At 37.0% G+C, this 19163-nt stretch overlaps 1 protein-coding gene across 2 annotated transcripts in view; it reads right to left on the reverse strand.

The window, feature by feature from the left end:
- Nucleotides 1-19163, reverse strand: part of LOC139142236 (tubby-related protein 4-like) — a 64465-nt gene that overhangs the window by 11823 nt on the left and 33479 nt on the right. For both annotated transcript variants that reach the window (XR_011554327.1, XM_070712117.1), the window contains 9 exons: nucleotides 13518-13679; nucleotides 10305-10485; nucleotides 9629-9757; nucleotides 8791-8924; nucleotides 7873-8097; nucleotides 6534-6588; nucleotides 1971-2153; nucleotides 760-992; nucleotides 203-437 (listed from right to left, as the gene is read on the reverse strand). Coding sequence is in view for 1 of the 2 variants with exons in the window: in XM_070712117.1 (XP_070568218.1) it covers nucleotides 203-437; nucleotides 760-992; nucleotides 1971-2153; nucleotides 6534-6588; nucleotides 7873-8097; nucleotides 8791-8924; nucleotides 9629-9757; nucleotides 10305-10485; nucleotides 13518-13679 (1537 nt within the window). In the remaining variant the exon portion in view is untranslated. The remainder of the gene's footprint in view (nucleotides 1-202; nucleotides 438-759; nucleotides 993-1970; nucleotides 2154-6533; nucleotides 6589-7872; nucleotides 8098-8790; nucleotides 8925-9628; nucleotides 9758-10304; nucleotides 10486-13517; nucleotides 13680-19163) is intronic.

The raw sequence follows: 19163 nt of genomic DNA on the forward strand, positions 1-19163 counted from the left end.
TTGGTACATAAAGGGTCAATTATACATATAATTAAACCAAGTTCATAGTATTCATATATGTACTATACCCTTCTGTTGCAGCTGCATATTGAGAACCATGAAAAAGTTTTAATGGTTACTAGCTGAACCATTTTGACAAAAGTGCCAGGGTAGTTAAAATGAAAGAATAAATAAATGACTATATGATTGTGCTGATATATACCTGGACTATCTTCTTCATCTTCACTAAACATACTGGCGTTAAAATTAATATCAACTTGGTTATTCATGTCTGGTCGCAGCTCTGGTAGGATGATGGTCATCTGTCTCGGTTGAAGATGAAGTAAACTAGTCTTGTAATTTATAGCACCAAGATTCGCTGGTAAATAATTCGGCACACCATGAATTTTGAATTTGGTTCCCCAAATATTGGAGGTAACTTCAACCAGTCTGTTGTCCTGCAAGCAATGAGATTTAGAAATATCCTCTGTAATTTAAAAATCCTTTACAATCTGTGCTAGATTAAGAAAGAAAAATGATTGACTTTCTATCCAAGTTGAATGGCGGAACAGAATAGTGTTAGAAAATGTTACTAAATGAAATAGTGGCTTCTGAACAGACGACCCAAGCTTCATGAAAAGAAGTACCTTCCAATAAGTCCATTAGGTCCCCCTAACTCTGTAACTTATAAAATGCTCAACAGTTTTGGACTCAGCACAGTAAACCAGAAGCCTTTCATGAAATGAAATATGGTGATTAAAAACACAGAGATATAATTACCTCCGGTAGCTGTTCCAAGTATGGATTTCCACCGTCTTTCTCTCTCAGTTTTGGAGATTCTCTTCCCGGTTCTTTCAGCTTGGCTTTGTGCTTCTTCTTCTTGTGTTTTTTACGTCTCCGCCGTGGCGACGGTTTCGGAGACTCATTATTCTCACTGTCTGATATTTCTGAAACACTGCTACAACTACTGCTGCTAGACACACTGGCTGTGGCATTCTCATCCTCAGTACCACCTAATGTTGATAAAGAAATGGTATCATCCTATATGGACGAAATGCATATCTAACAAAACACAGTTTTTCATCGAAATTCAATGGAACTTCTCAGTCTCCAGCGTTTGTGATGTGCAGCGTGCTTGGAAGGTTATATCTGATTGGTTAATTGTCACTTTTCACAGCAACTTAGGGAGTCTTTTTTGTATAATTTGATTATAATGGTAAGATTCAGCCACCCAATTGGATATCAGCTTCCGAGACGCTGCACATCAGCTCGCATTTTTAGGATGATTTGGGATAAAACCACTATTTGCCAGGGGTATTTATGTGGCAAATATTTGAAATCGTCCATACAACATTAACAGGATATGCTTCACACTAAATTTTATTTTCTAGAAGTGTCACATTTTCCAAGGAATTCCAAACTGAGATTTGAAAGTTCAGCGATTATCTAGCCTTCCCAGGAGTATACCTACAGAACCTGAAATTATGTCAACGTGATGAAAGATTTCAAGATGCACAGCCAGATTGAGAAAGACAAGTAGATTGCAGGATGGTATTGTAATAGGAAGCCTAACCTTCTTCTGGAATATGAAATACTCAAAACATTGATCCTTCTTGGCTCACAATTATAACAGGTTGTTCCAATTTCAATTCTTCAAGATAGTAGTTTTGAAAATGTGCAAAAAAGACATTCTTTCTCATGCAGAAAAAAATTTGAAAAGATTCAAAGGCATTGAAATATTTGACTACATTGCTGTTCTATACTTTAGCCTTCATATGATTTATTCCAAAATTATGCAATGCAATGCTGATACTCTTTTTCCTGAAAAAATGCTGATGCAGTATGTTGACAAACTATGAGATAAATACCAAAACAGCTTTCCTTTTATTTTGACAGTAAGCAATATGACTATTACTACAGTAGAATATTTTTTGAGAAAAAAAGGAAACATTTCCCTCAGAAAAAATGAAAATAAGCGAAGATTTTCTCACCTGTTTTACTTGTAGTGACTGTTGGATCATAAATAACAAATTCAGGTCTTAATTTACTTATTCGTTTTCCTTTCAATAGGGGAACCAGACCCCCTAGGTATTCAAGAAATAACGTATAGCAGGGACTGGAGGAACTGGCATCATCACCGGTCCTTATCATTGTACAATGGAGTCTTTCATTACCTAGGAGTACAAAATCATAGAATTACATCATCAAATCCAGTAAATGTCAGAATGGAAACTTCTTTCTTATCAAATTCTCAAAATATTTCTAATACAGCTCCAATATACATTTATAATACATTTACCTGTTTTAACTGGAAACCTGTCTGAACTGAACATTTTTCTCAGTCCCATACACACAGCTAGGGACCCATGTTAGAAGAAACTCTACACATACATATAGAATACCTCTCTATACAGAAAATGTTTCCAAGCCCATAAAGGGTTTGGTTTATACAGGTTTTATAACTTTTGCCATCCTCTGATGAAATTGATCTAAATGAAATTGGTCTGTAAAGTTGTACAGTTGCAAAAATCTATTTCAGGATCATCAGTAATCTTTGCGGCAAACAACAGACACATGATATTGTTGTTTCACAGTAGACTTCCACTGTAATTGTTGAAATGAAAACAACAAGTCCAGTCGTTGACAGGTCTGAACTGTTAAGTGTGTCTATAATGTGAGTGGTAAAGATTTCCCAAGAATATTTACATGTATGTGCATTTGTATTTTATTTGCACCTATTCCTTGTTCAGTAGCCATCTCATATGACTGCCGGGTACATGTTCAAAGTGGTTTTTTGGCAAACAACTTCAAGAAATGCCAAGGCAACGACATGAATACAGTTGATGATGATTCAGCTGCTATACAATATGTGACATTGGGCGATATGGAAATGTAGTCAGTGTTACTTCTAGGACGTAAAAAAAAAGGGGCCACTTTGGGCCCCTACTCCTGTCCCAAGGGGGCCATTTTATAAATCGGGGGCCGTCATGATCACACATGTAAAACCCTTGAATTTTCTGCTGAAAATACCATAGTCTATCAAGTCAAGAAAAGGAGAATACTAGAGATCGGGCCACCTGTAACCAACGAAGCCTACAGCAAAGTTGTGCTCCGTATACGCAACAGGCCCAACAATGGCAGCAGCAAACTGACCGTTTGGTTTGATTCAATTGTTTACGTAATTTCTCCGAGTGGCCCCCGATTTGCACTGGTCGACAATTATCACACTGATACAACACGAGAGTTGTACCCGTACGACCTACATAAAGTGATCTATACCGGTACATCAACTTTTAAACATAACTAACTTGTATGTATTAGCAAATTTACGATCATTGGTTCTGATCTGGCTACTCTGGATAACGAGATATGTCCGACCTAAACTGTGTTGCTCTTCAAAACGATCATATGGCCGGCCAAGCATGAATGCTTTCCTTACAGTGTTCAACGTTTCGCTGGTATGGACGATAGACGTTGCAAACGCTTCAATTTAAGGGACTGCCCTATCATCCTGGGTTCATTTACTATTATATAGTACTGGCGTTAAAAATCTGAGCGGCGACTAGCTTTTCACGATAACGCGGCGGCCGCGGCCGGAGCCGTTGTTTACATTCATCGATCGTACCAACAGTGGGCACGGCTCCAATACACCATTGCTTCTACATCAGTCATTTTTACCCAGCTTCCTATGCACCACCATATAAGCCGTAGTGGGCAAAGGTCGAAGGGTAACTGAATCGTTTAACATGGCACACTATGACTGAGGTAATGACCTTCGGGGAGCTACGTAATGTATGAACTAAGGGGCGACGTCAAAAAGATCGATGTTTGAAAAAAAACTTAATTGCTTAAGTTTGGGGGTGGGGGTTTTTGGCCAAATTAATTTCTGTGCAGTCAAAAACGATTTAACGTCTTTTTGGCAAATTACGATTTCAAGGCTGTTTTTGTACGCTAAAACCGATCCAGTCAGATCATTTTTGTTACTTTATAATGGTTTTCAATTTTTATTTAATTCAATGGTACATTGGTACGTCGTTTGAAAGAATTAGTACAGGGTATGAGTCCGCAATGTTTTTTCAATTTTAGGTCAGTAAGTTAGAAGGGTGGGGGGGGGGGTGGGGGGGGTCTGAGGCCAAACTTAAGCAATTAAGTTAGATTTATTATATTGAACTTTTGATGTTGCCCCTACGTGAACTCTGCGTGATCGACCGACCCATTCATAAAATGTTGCGCCCTGGTGGCGCATCAAAGGTAGAAATGAGGGCCATTCGAGATTTTTTTGCGCAAATTGCGCAATGGCGCGTCCTAGAATAACTCTGAATGTAGTATGATTCCCTGTGGCCATTAGTGTTCCAGACAGTATATTCCCTCAAGTGAGTTTCATTGAATGGGTGGGTATAAAAAATCAGTACCGCTACTGTGGCAAATTTTGGAACAAGTTCTCAAACCAATTTACACAAGTGTGATAATTATGTTTAGAGCAATTTCCTTGGTCATTATTTAATGAAATCGAGTGTACTGTTACAGTAGCAATAGTATAAATTTTCCACAGACAGTAAAATGCTGTGGTGTAGTACATGGCACTACCTATTACCGTACTTTCAAACAGTAAGTACATGTTGCAGCATGGTGAAATTCTCTGACGCAGTAAAGCACACAGTGCATTGCCTATCCCTCTGATAAAGTACATATCGCATGTTCATTCAGATACAAATAATTGAATCAAACATGAACCCACACGTTTGTAAGAACTGACTTAATAACAAAATACAAACAGTACATTGAAAGTCGTAGAAAAATTTTAATCAACAGCTCCTGAAGCCAACTAATTCTATTTTCAGACTCTATAGTATTGCAAATGAACTCTGTCACTGATATCGTCAAAGGTTTCCGGAGCTAATTTATCCTGTATGTGTGGCAGTGGTCTTACAAATGCAGTGTTCTTTATATTTGCACAACAAACATGATACTTTCAAAAGAAATTAATTTTTGCCAAAAATCCTCATGTCACATTCATAAGCTGTAATTTTCATGTATTTTCAAGTTTTTCAGTGTACAAAGTACTTATTTGTTCTATTTCCAAAATTAAATTGCAATATCTGGTGTTTACCTTATCAACAAAACCTACGAGTGCAATATGTTATAAATATATTCTAGTCCTGACTACAATTCATTTTCCACTGTACTGCATATTGTATGCGATATGTTGTGCAATATGGCTAATACTTTCTAATTCAGCATTCCTTAGTGAAAAAAATAGAAAAAGGTACTTGATTTACGGAATGAAAATAACTGAAACACTAACGTGCTCAAGCTAACATCCCTTTGAGGTAATACCTCAAAAGTGAAAGACAAACTTTTGCTCTTTCCTCAATGAAAGTTTCAATCATTCTCTCACCAAATCAGGAATAAAAATCTGGAGTCACTGTGCAAAATTTGGTACAAGAGAAACAACATATCTAACATTTACTGATATATGAAATTCAAAATGGCCACCATATCTGCATTAACTCTTTTGGGGAAAGCAAAATTTTCAAAATTTGCAGAAAAGTAAGAAAGTTAATTTTTTTATTCAAGAGCTTTAAAATAATCCCCAATAAAAAGTAGATTAGAAAATTGTAAAAACTTGAGTCTAAATATCTGTCCCCAAAGTACATTCTACCTTGACCCTTTGAGCGCCAAAGTCAATTGTTGTCACCCTTATAAAATATACTTACCGGTAAGTCCAATTTTTGTCAGATTATTGCCAAAATTTTGATAAAAAACTGTGGCCAATGAAATGTTGTGTTCATTTAGTCCAAAATTATCAGAAAAATTACAGAAAAGTTCATAAAAATTGGTAAAATGTTGCACTGAAATTTTGGTGGGAAAAAATACAGCACTCAAAGGGTTAACCCAATTGTAACCTTTCTCAACCATAATTCTACAGGGTCTAATTTTGAAAGGATTTTCATAAAAATTTAATGGTAATATTTATTTTATTTATTTTCCATGTTAGCTTGCAATTTATGATTTCATAAACTCAATAAATCTACAAATACCTTTTAGGTTCTTGTACTGATAGTCTAAAGCTGAGAAAAGTGAAATGGGTTTGCACAGAATTTTAGCTATGTGTTTGTTCACTATGATAATATATAGCCTGGCCTTCAGAAAATTGCACTGAGTAAAAGCCGGTATAGCTTTACAAAAACGTGATTTATGTCGTAATAAATTTCATATTCTCTACTTTTCTGATATTATGCTGCTTAATGTCTATAGTAGGGGAACACAATATCACTTGCAATAAATATTTGCAATTTCATGCAAAACATTATGCAAATTGGCATCATCTCTGTTCTGTAGGATCACAAGAATGCCAGCATTGTCAGCAAGACAGCATTGTCACTGTAAATTTTACATGGTTGTCCTAATTGCTGATCCATAACTGGGAAGTGTTTACAAAATTCCTGACAGACTGCTACACTACTCATAGCTGAGAGAAGGTCATTTTTAAATGTCACAGTCACAAAACACGCATGAAGTGTCATTGAAACGGTGGAAAGCAATTACTTTACCTGGAGGTGATTGGCTGACAAATTCTTTCAGCTTACTTGGATCAGGGATACAGCCCTTAGGGAAGAAAAAATGAAACATAAAGAAATATTGAGAGCTTTTAAAAATAATTCCCTGAAATCTTCCTAGTCAGCACTTCTGGTACCTCTATATTACAAATACTTTCAGCAAGATATTGATAAATGCAACGACATAGTGATGTTTGTAACGGTTTGATTTCCATGACGAGTTGTAAATCAGTGACAGGTGTGGATAATTTGCATTGATTACTTAGTGTTTAGACACAAGTCATCAAGGAAACACTAAATCATTGAATCAATGGCCCAATGATATCTAGCCTTTTTTCCATAGCTATATGTTTGCATAGTTTCATGTTTTGCATTGCTCTATAATGGTGGCAGAAGTTTAGAAATTGGATTCACAAAAGGACCGGCCATCACTGCAGTCCTATTTGTTACCACCACATCTATAGTTGGTACAAATTGTAAGTTTGGTCATGTGATCTGTTACATGAGTAGAGAGCATGATTTCTAAGTATTATCAATGTTCAACAATTTTGACTTTAACACTAGCACTGAAACCAAGACCTGAAAATGATGGTAAGTCAAACACTCCACTGGGCAGATCCGCAAATGAACGACTTCATCTGCCGTCCCTTAACTTTCCTGAACATAGGTTGAACATTAACAGTCAATTGTGGTTTGATACATGGTGAGGCCCGCTGTAAGCATTGGAAAGACAGGACACTCAGAAACAAAATTTACATTTCTTACAACAGCTGAGGTACATTTGAAAAGAGCCGTGCTATGATTTGTCATCTTCTGTCAGTCTGTGATCACTTGAAACATTTGAATTCAAGTATGTTGATTGAACCAATAAATGTATGGCAGAAAGTTTTCCCCCAGAAATTGTACCCTAACCTGTTCACGCCAAATTCCCTGTAAACAGGTCCACAATCACCATTGCTAACAATGGCTTTGGGCCAAAACCATGGTGGTGAAAAGGGTTAAATGCACAGATCAACTTTAACACAACAAGGATAGCAGGTACTGTATGAATTTAGAGATGGAATGGAAGCCAACTACCGGTATGCTAATTTATTGAATGAATTGTGCCTTTTTTGTGCAGGAAATCTGTCTCCAAATTTGGCAATCTGAGTATCACGGCCATATTTCCAAACTTTCTGTCTTTCAACTGTTGCTTACAGGCGCTCTCGCAATATATCAAACCCTGAGCGACAGTGGGCTGAACCATTCTACTGAAATCAATACCACTGTCCGGTGGTGACAGGGTTTGCTGCAAGCAGATAGCTCTCTGAAGCACAATAATATATTGGCCTACCTTCACAGTGGGTGAAAATCTCTCCACAACATAATCCTTAATTCTGCTTGGTAGGGGTAACTTTGAGACAAACTTTTCATCCTTGGCTATGTTGGCGATGGTTTCCCGACAGAGCAGCTGGAGCGGCGCCATCTTCCTTTGTATCCAAGCAACATGTAAAACAGCACCACAGGCAATGAAAAGTCTCTGGTCGTTGTGACCCCAGGCTAATGCTGACACAGGTTTCTGTTGGTACAATCAAACACCAGCATGTGACTATAAGGTTTTGGGATTGTGAAACAATTGTTTGGTAGACACATATTTCTTTGCTATTCTGTTGAAAATAAGGATTACAGCTCTTAATTTATTCTACAAACAACAACATTGTAAAAGCAACAGTGTGGATCTGAAAGTTTCATTCATTTGTGCAGTTGGATGTTGGTTGCTTTACTGTACACAGATATGTTACTTGGCTTAAGACTATTTTTTCGGCAGAAGTATGTTTTGAAGTAGACTTGAGCACTAAATTAGTGCTCAAGTTGTACAACTCTCCCGTATTAAATATGAATTGAAAGCCTTTATGATGTTTGTAGTGTATGAATACATTTTGTACAGACAGACGTGCAATTTCTAGACTCTAACAAAGGAGAGAATATTTTATTCTGTGCATGCATATACTACATCGCTACGAGCATATATTAGGCTAAGCATATATTACACTATCCATTGTACCTCTGACTCATTGCTTTGATGAATACCATTGAACTTTGAAATTTATTTAAATAGCCAACAGGCTAAAACCTTCCGAGCCGTTGCACATTGCACCCTGAAAAAAAACTGCTGAACCCACTGACATTACTTGATGTACTGACCTTGATAGAAACATCAAGAAGATTAGACAACTCTTTCTACTTTGTACCTGCAGGATATTCCACTTACTTGAGAGGGTATGTTCAGTAGAAATCGTAAATATCCATTGATGTTGTAAAATTTCACCACACTCGTTGTGCTATTGGGTACTGTCCCTCCAACGGCTAGCATGCTTCCACAGTTACTCCATTCCAGCTTGATCCCTGGAAAATGACGTTTCCGATCATTTCAAAGTATAGCCTCATCAAATGTATAGGACACTAATTGTTAGTATATCTTCTGATTGCACATTTTGAACAGCTTGATGATACAATATGTGACAAGACTGAGAGAGTTTAATGTCAAGATGGCAAGATTGTGTCATGACCAGATCAATACTGTATGTCATGTCATTGTGTGTCTATGACACTTGAGATCAGTATTTTATTAGAAAAATAAAGTACAATAAAATCTATATCAGGAATATTTTGCAGCAAAGGCAGTCAGTAGCAGCAGCATCAAGAACATTGATATTTGTCAAGGTAAGGTATGAATATTATATATTATAGCCCAAGGTACTATGTGCCCAAGGGGTACCACTTGCCCGATGTCAGGAAGGCATAATGGTCTCCTGCATCAAGAATACAATATATTCCCTTTTTTGAGCTATAATGTTTTTATTATACGCCTTTCTTACATTGTGTTCACTCCAAATTTTGGGTTTATATACAAATGACAATCATATGCTTCATTTAGATGTTAGTTGAAAAAAAAAACGATTTTCATCATCAAACAGATATATTGAAATCACTGTTATGCAATTTATACATTTTTTATGCATAATTTTTGTAAAAAAAGAGAAAAAACAGAATAGATACAGTAAACTTTACATTCAAAATTAATTTCTTTTTAGATGGCATTTCCTAACCTGTTAGATGTGTTCTGATAATGATAGGTGAAAGGTCATCATATGCCTTCATCAGCTGAATCAGCCCATCACCCAGATCTATGGCCATGGTGTTTCCTTTCTTACGACTTCTTTTTTTACCTCCTTCACCTTGACAAAAACAGAATGATTAAGTTAACAAATGATGGAGTTAACGAATATTAATAAAACTGCATGATGACCCCATCGACAATATTACTGTAGTACCATTTAAATTACAGTAGTTTTAAAAATTCACAGCTGTCTTATGCCTATATGAAAGCAAAAGCACTTCAACACAATAAATCCAGATTGTTGTAAAGTAGCACTTGTGAATAAAATAACATGGCTTGTAACATACTCTGTACAATTACCAATTAATAGGTAGATTGCCTTTTGGAATATTGACTGTAAGGAAATGATTGTGAGGAAGTTAATTAAACAACATTTCCCGTGATGCAGAAATATAAACTGCTGAGAAATCATCAGTAGAAGATTAATGACATTAAAAGTGGATGCACCATCTACTATAGTCACAATGCTTAATTCTTTCATAAATATATCTCCACCTTCATTTCATGTAAAGATTCTGAATTACGCTTGTTAACGGAACTCTCAATACATGAGAGTATCAAAGGGGCGGCCAGCACTCATTTATAATGGTGGAAAATTTTCTCACTTTTCCTTTTCTTTTCGTGAGATTCCTCGCTGTCGCTGTCGGTTACATTGATCATGCGAAACTTCTCACATGACCACGTGATTGAGTGAATTTCACGGCTTTCTGCCAGCGTGCACTGAGTAACCATGGCGCCGTGTACATCCATGACGATGATCTGACCATCTGATGTTCCAAATAACACCTATGAATTGAGAGATAAAATACGGAACAATATGAAAAATAAACCTTTACATGATTTGGAATAAGATGAAAAGGAAAGAGGAGTGATAGACTTGTCCTATACCACATAAGGACCCTTGAGATGGCAGTGCACATATGAATTTCAATGTAAAAGTGGAAGGAATATAATCCACTACAATATAACATCCATGATTGATTAAGTCATGTCCATGTATTACATTTTATCAGTTACTTGACTGTTTCTACGTTAGTAGCACATACATGCACAAATTATAGTCCATATACTCAAGTCACCAAAAGTTCAAGGACTTTCAATGACTTTTTCAATAATTTTCAAAGGACTTTTTGAGGTTCAAAACACCATTTCCTAGATATCCTGTTTACAATACATCCATATATCATATTACGTAGGTGTCATTTTTACAATATCAAGATAGATCATTTTGCCATTTTTTGAAAATTGTGGATCAATTATCAATTTTCCAGGACCCAATTTCATTTCAAAGCCTTTCCCAGGACTTCCCAGGAGGCTTCAATATTCAAGGACTTTCATTTCAAGGACTTTCTAGAAGTGTAGGGACCCTGAAAAATACAATCTCAGATCTATAAAAAGCCTTAAACAAAAGACCAGCTATTTGTTTCCTAAGTTCTCATGGAAGACTTACATATCTAACCTTTATGGCAACTGCAAATGCCACATCCTGTCCACTTGAAGAACCTGATATAAATGTTCATCCTGATACCGTGTGAACTTATGCCTTGATTCTATCCGTGGATTATTAATCCAACATCATCCAATAGAATCATTAAAGCTACAATAGCTGTGAATTTGCATTATTTTCATTATTTTATTTTCAAACCAAAGTTGGTTCATGTAAATGTGCTAACTGAATTACATGTATAGAAGTATCACTATCACTGATTTGGACCCTGCCTACACGTTTTATCAGGTTAAGTAATAAACATGTGCCGCACTCGTAAAATGGCGCCCCATGGAAAAGTACAAAAAATGCAGTATTTGGCACATACACATCGTGATCATCCAAGAAACAAGCATGATGCCATTTACTTGAATCCACAACATATGATGGCCAACATTTTGTTGTTTTTAACCTTATTTTCTCTGTCACATTAGTTTTTGAAAATAGCGGGAAATCTAAAATGATGTTAAAACCTTTGAATTTACCGGTATATCCCACTGTTGACACATATGACAGTGTTATACACATTGTATAATACTTATGACAGTCTTATTCACTTTTTCAGTCTTTCATAGGTTTTATTCAAAGAAAACTCTTGGAAAACTAAGGATATTTTGAGATTGATTTATAACACATTCGCAGCTATTGTGACTTTAATAGAAGTATTACATCAAAGACTGTCTTTCATACTGTACTTCTGTTTTGCATAATGTCAAAAGGACTAAAGGTCCCTTAAAACTAGAACATGTACCGGGTAGCTACCTGCCTGTTAGCTTCATTTCCTTGGATAATGAATGGTCATAATGTATGACGATGTACTGTCAATAGAGCCAATTCATTTTTTGTTATTCACATTCATTTAGAGACTGCTTTTCATGGATTTTCAAGTGGTGACTTGTAAAGAATTTTCAGATGACGCCAATTGTTACAATTTAAACGGATCTGTGCCATTATGGGGGCTCAATAGAGAAAATGTTACCATGGAGACAGGTCATGAATGTCTCAAGGATGTGTTCATAAAGATGGGACTATATCCAGGTAATCAGCGACCCAAGTCATAATCACATTAATTATGATGGCATTCACGTTTCCACATAAATACAAAATGACAAATGTCACATAGGACTGGGGAACACTTTTTGATGAAAACTTCACAATACCGTCTGAAATCAAAAAACTAAAACAAGCAAACTCTGGCATTAAAAGACAATGTTTATTACACAGCACCAACTGCTATGTTGTGTTCCGACAAAAAATCTCACACTTAGAAGTTTTGTAAGTAAGCAACTATTTCCATCAATGTCTTCTGGACAGGATGTTTTGTAAATGCAGCAGAAGACCTGAGGGCCTTTGTACAGCCCTACTTGGTCATTTACAAGGAAAAGAGACTATAAAAAATATATTTTCATAATCCTTTCCCTAAAGCATGTTGGAAAGTGCTGTCAGCAGAACGCTAATTTTGTAAAATATGAAATCTTGTTGTTGACAAGGGAATTATAGTTCCACTAAAATCTTATTGTCAACAATAACATTTCAGTCATTCCTCAGACACAAGGCTGATAAGCTGTACACTGAGCATCATTTTGAGAAGAACTGGAGACTGCATTATACATGTCAGACAATAAAATTACTGGGAAAGAAATTCATAGTCAGTTGCAGCTATGAACCTTCCAGATACAAATTTAAAAGATGTCATCTACAGCTTTAAATTTATACGACACGTCTTCTATCTTCAAATGTCAGAGTTAGCATTCATGCCTTTTCTCATGTACCATTAAACATCTCAATACATCACACAAAGGCCGCAGTCACTCACTCCCAACACACTTCAACAACATTTCACAAATTTACACACTGTTATTGTTGACAATCTGATATATATGATTATTGTAGTTCCCCCTCGGTATATCAATTTTCTATATTTATGCTGTTGCAACTATCTTTTTGGAGAGCAGAATTTTGCAAAGGCTCTAAAGCCATTAACCACATGTACCCTACCTCAGCAAACAGAGTACGCATTGATGTATGAGTGTGTACCATAAGATGTACTGTACGATTTCTATCAATTTCTAATACATTCACACATCTAGTCAAATGTGCATATTTTTCATTTCAGAGCTGTGCAGAAATAATTGACTTTGAATGTTAAAGACATATGAATCTGGTACTTCACTTACTCCATAACATGGCTGAATAAGAGTCTGCTTGCAGTACCTATTTGTATACCGGTAAGTATACCACTGAAACCCATATGTTGTCATACTGTTCCACTGCTATGCAGCACATACTGTACACACACACACCCAACACAATCAACCCCACCACAGCTTACCTGTTTATCATCGGGAGTCCAGGCTCCACACAGTAATTTACTCTCCAGATTTAACATGGATGACCAGTACCTTTGCCCAGCAACGGATCCTACCAGGACAAAGCCATCTTTGTAACAGATCAAAGCCATGCGCCCATCATGACTCCAACCAAAGTCACTCACCTGGAGGAACAATATACAGTATAGTATATAAAAAATCGGTAATACTAGCTTCTTGATAACTGCAAAGGTGTAAAATCCAACACAGTGTTAAACAAGCATCTCTAAAAATTATAGTTTAAAACTGCTACTAATATTTTGTTGGGGGAATTTTGAACAACTCACTTCGTAGTCAGGAGTATAAGAATAACTCAATGTAAAAGTTTTATATTTTAGAAAAAAATTCAACAGTCTCAGATTTGACAATACCAAAATTTCAAAAATGGCACTCATCCTCTGGGTAAGCTAAATGGAAAATAAACTATTAAATATTCAGTAAGTGAAACCTGAAAATTAAATTCTCTTTTATCTGTTCAAAATAACTACAAAAATTAGGTTACTACAGCAAACTGCTGTGAAGATCTGATAGGATTATATTCTCTGATGTCTACAATACAAATAAAATGAAAAATATACTTTCTGAAAGGAAGAGGACATTTATTGAAACTTCAAAACATTTGCTGTCTATTCTGCTACCAATCCATAATTTTTCTTATTTTTTAATCATTTTCAATGTATATCCCATGAATGCAGTATGCAAGATGAGTTGAAAACTTGAAGACTACACTGGGTGCAATCTATACTGTTATTCATTTTTCTAGTGCATTTTATTATGAACACACTAACAATATGAGGTTTAAATAAATCCTGATTTGTTTTTATTAATTTTTGATGAATTCATTCTCAATGGCTGAAGGGGTCTCAAAAATTTTCTATGCATTATAAATAATACATTTCAGAGTTTTGAACTCTGAATATTGATTTCCGAGGAAAACATTACCATTACCAAGAAACAATTTCCTAATGTGTTTTTTCCACACGGTGTGGGCGGGATTAATGCAGTGCATTTGCAAACAAGTCATTTGGCTTTGTGGTGCTCATGACGTGAAAGATGATAGAGAACAAATTACTTGAATTGATTAGCTTTTGAATAACACAAGGACATACAAAGTTCAGATAGAAACAAGAACAAATTCAGTTGAGAATTTGCTTTTTGTTGAAGAAAGCATGAAGTGTTCTCATTCAAGCTGTACCAGTGCACAATGCACAATGCAGGTACCGGTAGTATGCGCCTCAAAAGTGAAAGACTTGAACTTTTCCTCAAATTTTCCTCAAGGAATCTTTCAACCATTCACTTTCAAAATCAAAGAATCAAAATTCGGGCGACACTGTGCAAATTTTGGAACTAGAGAAACAAATCACCCAAGATATACCAATATTTTAAATTCAAAATGGCCATCATCCCTATGTTAACTCTATGGAAAAAATAAAATTTTCAATTTTCCAAAATCTAATACAGTGAAAGTTTTTCTAACTCAAAGGGCTTCAAAATGAACCCCAACAGGTGGTAGATCAGAAAGGAATTGGAAAACAATTTGAGAATCGGAATATCTGTCCACAAGGCGCATTCTACCGTAAGTCTATGCCCTTTCAAGTTGCTTACTGCAACTGTTTCTTAAATGCAATGACTAACAACGAGATAGACGCATGCAGATTCCATATAACAAGGGCTTCTTACAAATTACGGTACATGTAAGAACAACTGATATTTCTGCAAATGTTTTCAAAAATGATAATTGGACACAAAAAGTATTACAGAGATGAGATACATTCAGTTGATTTAGGCAAATATTCGGCTTTTTGGCCTGCTATATGAATGACAAGTCCAGAACACAATTTACATTTCACTCACTGTTAAAATTGTCAGTATTGTGACAGCCAGTCAACAATCAGACAAACATGCTGTTTTCATTTTGGCTTTGGATCTCAAATGTGAAAGTAAAACCAGGGCTTGACAATTCCTATCGCCCGACGCCCGGGACAAGTGAAATTTACGTTCAGGCAAGTCAAAAATAAAATCTGGTCGCCGCCGGACAAGTTGTTTATACAACTTCTGGCGCAATCAACGCGAACCTAAGTTGCGGTTTGTGCACGTGTCGCCCGATTTGCGTTGTCGTTCACACAAAATAAATGTCAATCACTGACTTTTTTAGATACAATTGTGACGTTCTTCTGCGATTCACTTGCCGACTCACACAATGTTGCAATTTTTCGATGATCGACATGAAATTGTTTCATCGTCCAATTAAAAAGTCGCTTAAAATTTGGCGTAAACAGCATTTCTTTGTTGTATGCTGACTGCTCCGCCCCAACAAATTAGGTAAAAAATTGCAAAACCAAATCGTAGTGCGTATCGGCGATCGACTGTGCAGTACTTCAAAATCATTTATGCGGCCTCACGAGGTAGACGAACATTGTAGGCAGATAGTTTGTGGAGTGATCGCTGTAAAATATGAGTTTTTACGGTAATATTTCCACTAACAAAACAAGGCATTGTGCATTTTCTGAGCCAGAGCGTAATTTCCGCTCTACAGACCTACGCACAAGTCAAGCAAAACTGTTGCCGTAAAGAGGTGTGTAGTTTACGACGATGGGCATTGTGTAACTCTGAGAAACGACGTTGTGATTATTTACGACGGCGCCACGAGGGCCAGCAGCGTGAGTGGGATTGTCTGAGAATCGACGACTCGATGTGATGATTATAGAACGATGTTTCTGACAAAAGATCTAAACATAAGCGTTATGATGAGGAAAAACGCCGTAGATGTTTATCTCCCGAAATGGAAAGCACAGTGGCCTTGGTTGAAATATGACGGTTCCAAAATGTTCCGTACGTCGTGTCTCAAATACCCCACCATTGCCAAACCATGGAGGTAGGAAGAGACTACGTCAATGGCCAAACCAAGCGAAATGCTTTCTTGACGGATGCGACATGTTTCGCGTTGAATCGATAAGGTCTCACGAATTTAATAGTCAACCGCGTTTGGACTGTTTGGCGCATCGCAGATGAGATCGTGACGGGGACAATGATTGTGGAAGTTTTGTGGGTCCCGCTTAGTCTGGCAGAGACCCTGCGATTCGCGTTTCTCCCTGTTGGAAACACGCGCGCCCTTCACAGACGCGACGCGAATCCCAGGGTCTGGACGTTCTTGTAAGCGACCGGTCGGATTTCTGCCTGATCCGGGTACTTATAGAACCCCACACATCTGTTAATCAAAACAAAAACGACACGTACCATAGCCAAATAAACTTGAAAATGAAAAATAAAACCATACCGCGTATATAGGTTACTAGCTGCTAGTATATATTCTCTCCGCCCCGTTAGATAGGTGTTTCTTTTGAAGTCACAACCCTTATGAATATTCATGTACTTGCAAAAACGGACAGTCGCTGTGTCTGGCAGCGCGTGCTCACAGCTGCACAGTACAGCGTAGCCTTCGAATGCAGGCCTATCGGGCGCGCACACAAACAAGGCACAGCGTCTAGGTCCCGCTGAGCCCGATACTATGGATACGGTTTCACTTTCCAACAACCCGATCGCATGCACTCGCAATGCGTGAACGAATGACGACGACCAGCGACAGAAACTGACCAATTTTTTTACGACGGCATTTATGCTTGCCAAACACGGGAAGCCGATGTATGATATGTACCTTCAATGTTCACATGTACCTGCGTACATGTCTGTGTGTTCCCGGCGTTATACGGCCTCTTGTGGTGGAGGCCGTATAACGCCGGGAACACACAGACCGTACGCATGCCTACTTCAATGTAAACTTTTGAGAAAAATCGGCGTCAACATCGGCGAAAATTACCAAAATAAGAAAGCCCTGAAAGCCGCTACGGAATTCGTCGCAAGTATTTTGGTCTTGATTATTACAAATGGCGGACAAGTAAAATTTTTGTGAGGACAAGTGAAATTGAAAATCCACTTGTCCGACGGACAAGTGAACTGGAAAAAAAATTGTCAAGCCCTGGTAAAACACATACCAGTACATGCAACATACCCTACACTCTCCCTGTATTTTTATCAAAAAATCATTGCAATATGAACCAAAGTTTGAGACCTTTATTTTGACTGTGTATATTCTATGCAGGAAGATGAATTATGGCACACTATAGATATATCACCTTGCCAAGCAAAACAATTGGGCTATTCTGTGTCTATCAAATCTACAATGTGGGCTTGTCTGTTTCTATCAAATCTACAATGTGGGCTTGTCTGTTTCTATCATATCTACGGTACAATGTGGGCTTGTCTGTTTCTATCAAATCTACAATGTGGGCTTATCTGTTTCTATCATTGTTCAACAATGTGGGCTTGTCTGTTTCTATCATATCTACAATGTGGGCTTGTCTGTTTCTATCAAATCTACAATGTGGGCTTGTCTGTTTCTATTAAATCTACAATGTGGGCTTGTCTGTTTCTATCAAATCTACAATGTGGGCTTGTCTGTTTCTATCGAATCTACAATGTGGGCTTGTCTGTTTCTATGGAATCTACAGTGTAGGCTTGTCTGTTTCTATCAAATCTACAATGTGGGCTTGTCTGTTTCTATGGAATCTACAGTGTAGGCTTGTCTGTTTCTATCAAATTTACAATGTAGGCTTGTCTGTTTCTCGTCTGTTGAGATAAAATCTATGAATTATCAGGCAGCAAACTTTGTCAGACTGATCAATGTCAGAAAGGAGCCTAGCTTTCACATAACTTAGTTTATCTGGAAAGTTATCCTTGCCACAATGGCATTAATAAATCAAATTTCATCAAATGCCTTTGGCAAGATATGCTATATTACGGTGTCATGACCTCTCTAATTAAATTACTACCGGTATGTCAATACTTATTCAGACCGTGCCATTAGATTATTAGCCGGGCATCCTTAGTCTAGAATCTCGATGTGATGATGCTGAACAATGTGTGTTCCACACTTCATTAGCGATACATTGTACTCATCTAGGAAGCTAATGGCTTCCCATTGATGTGTTGAATTGAAACTTAATGTCACATTCTTTTTGTACTTATTAAATTTTTTTCACTCGGTAAAATCAACCACTGTACAAAGAATGTTACTGTTCTTGGTGTTTTGCGATACTGTGAATGTCATAAGAAAATCAATCGACAGCTCAGATATTGTTAATAATGCATTTAGCAGATATTTTGGGATGAAATAGGTACTGGGTACATAGTTTGTTGACCCCAGTACAATTACAATCATGTCCACTTTGACTTTCTGCTTGGTTAAATATCTTTCTCACCGATATCACTTAAATTTCAGATTATCTACTGGTACATGACACAATGTTACATCTTTTATGGCCTTTATCAACTGCTCCTTGTGTATCACCACAGTCCCTCCAAGCACTGTTTCAATACCAAACAGTCAATAAAATCCAACACTCACGTCTATATATCTTTTTTGTACACCCAGAAACTGAAATTCTCAAATCAATAGCACCAAGGCTGATCATTATACACAGATTACCATGATAAGTTGATCAGCTTGCAAGTCAATACATTGCATGAAACACAAGGAAAGAATATTTACATAATAGTGAAACAAATTCAAAACAATTTCAGTTTCAAATCTACTGTCTGGTATGGTTTTC

Source organism: Ptychodera flava, chromosome 10 (assembly GCF_041260155.1).
Source record: "Ptychodera flava strain L36383 chromosome 10, AS_Pfla_20210202, whole genome shotgun sequence".
Taxonomy (NCBI): Eukaryota; Metazoa; Hemichordata; class Enteropneusta; family Ptychoderidae; genus Ptychodera; species Ptychodera flava.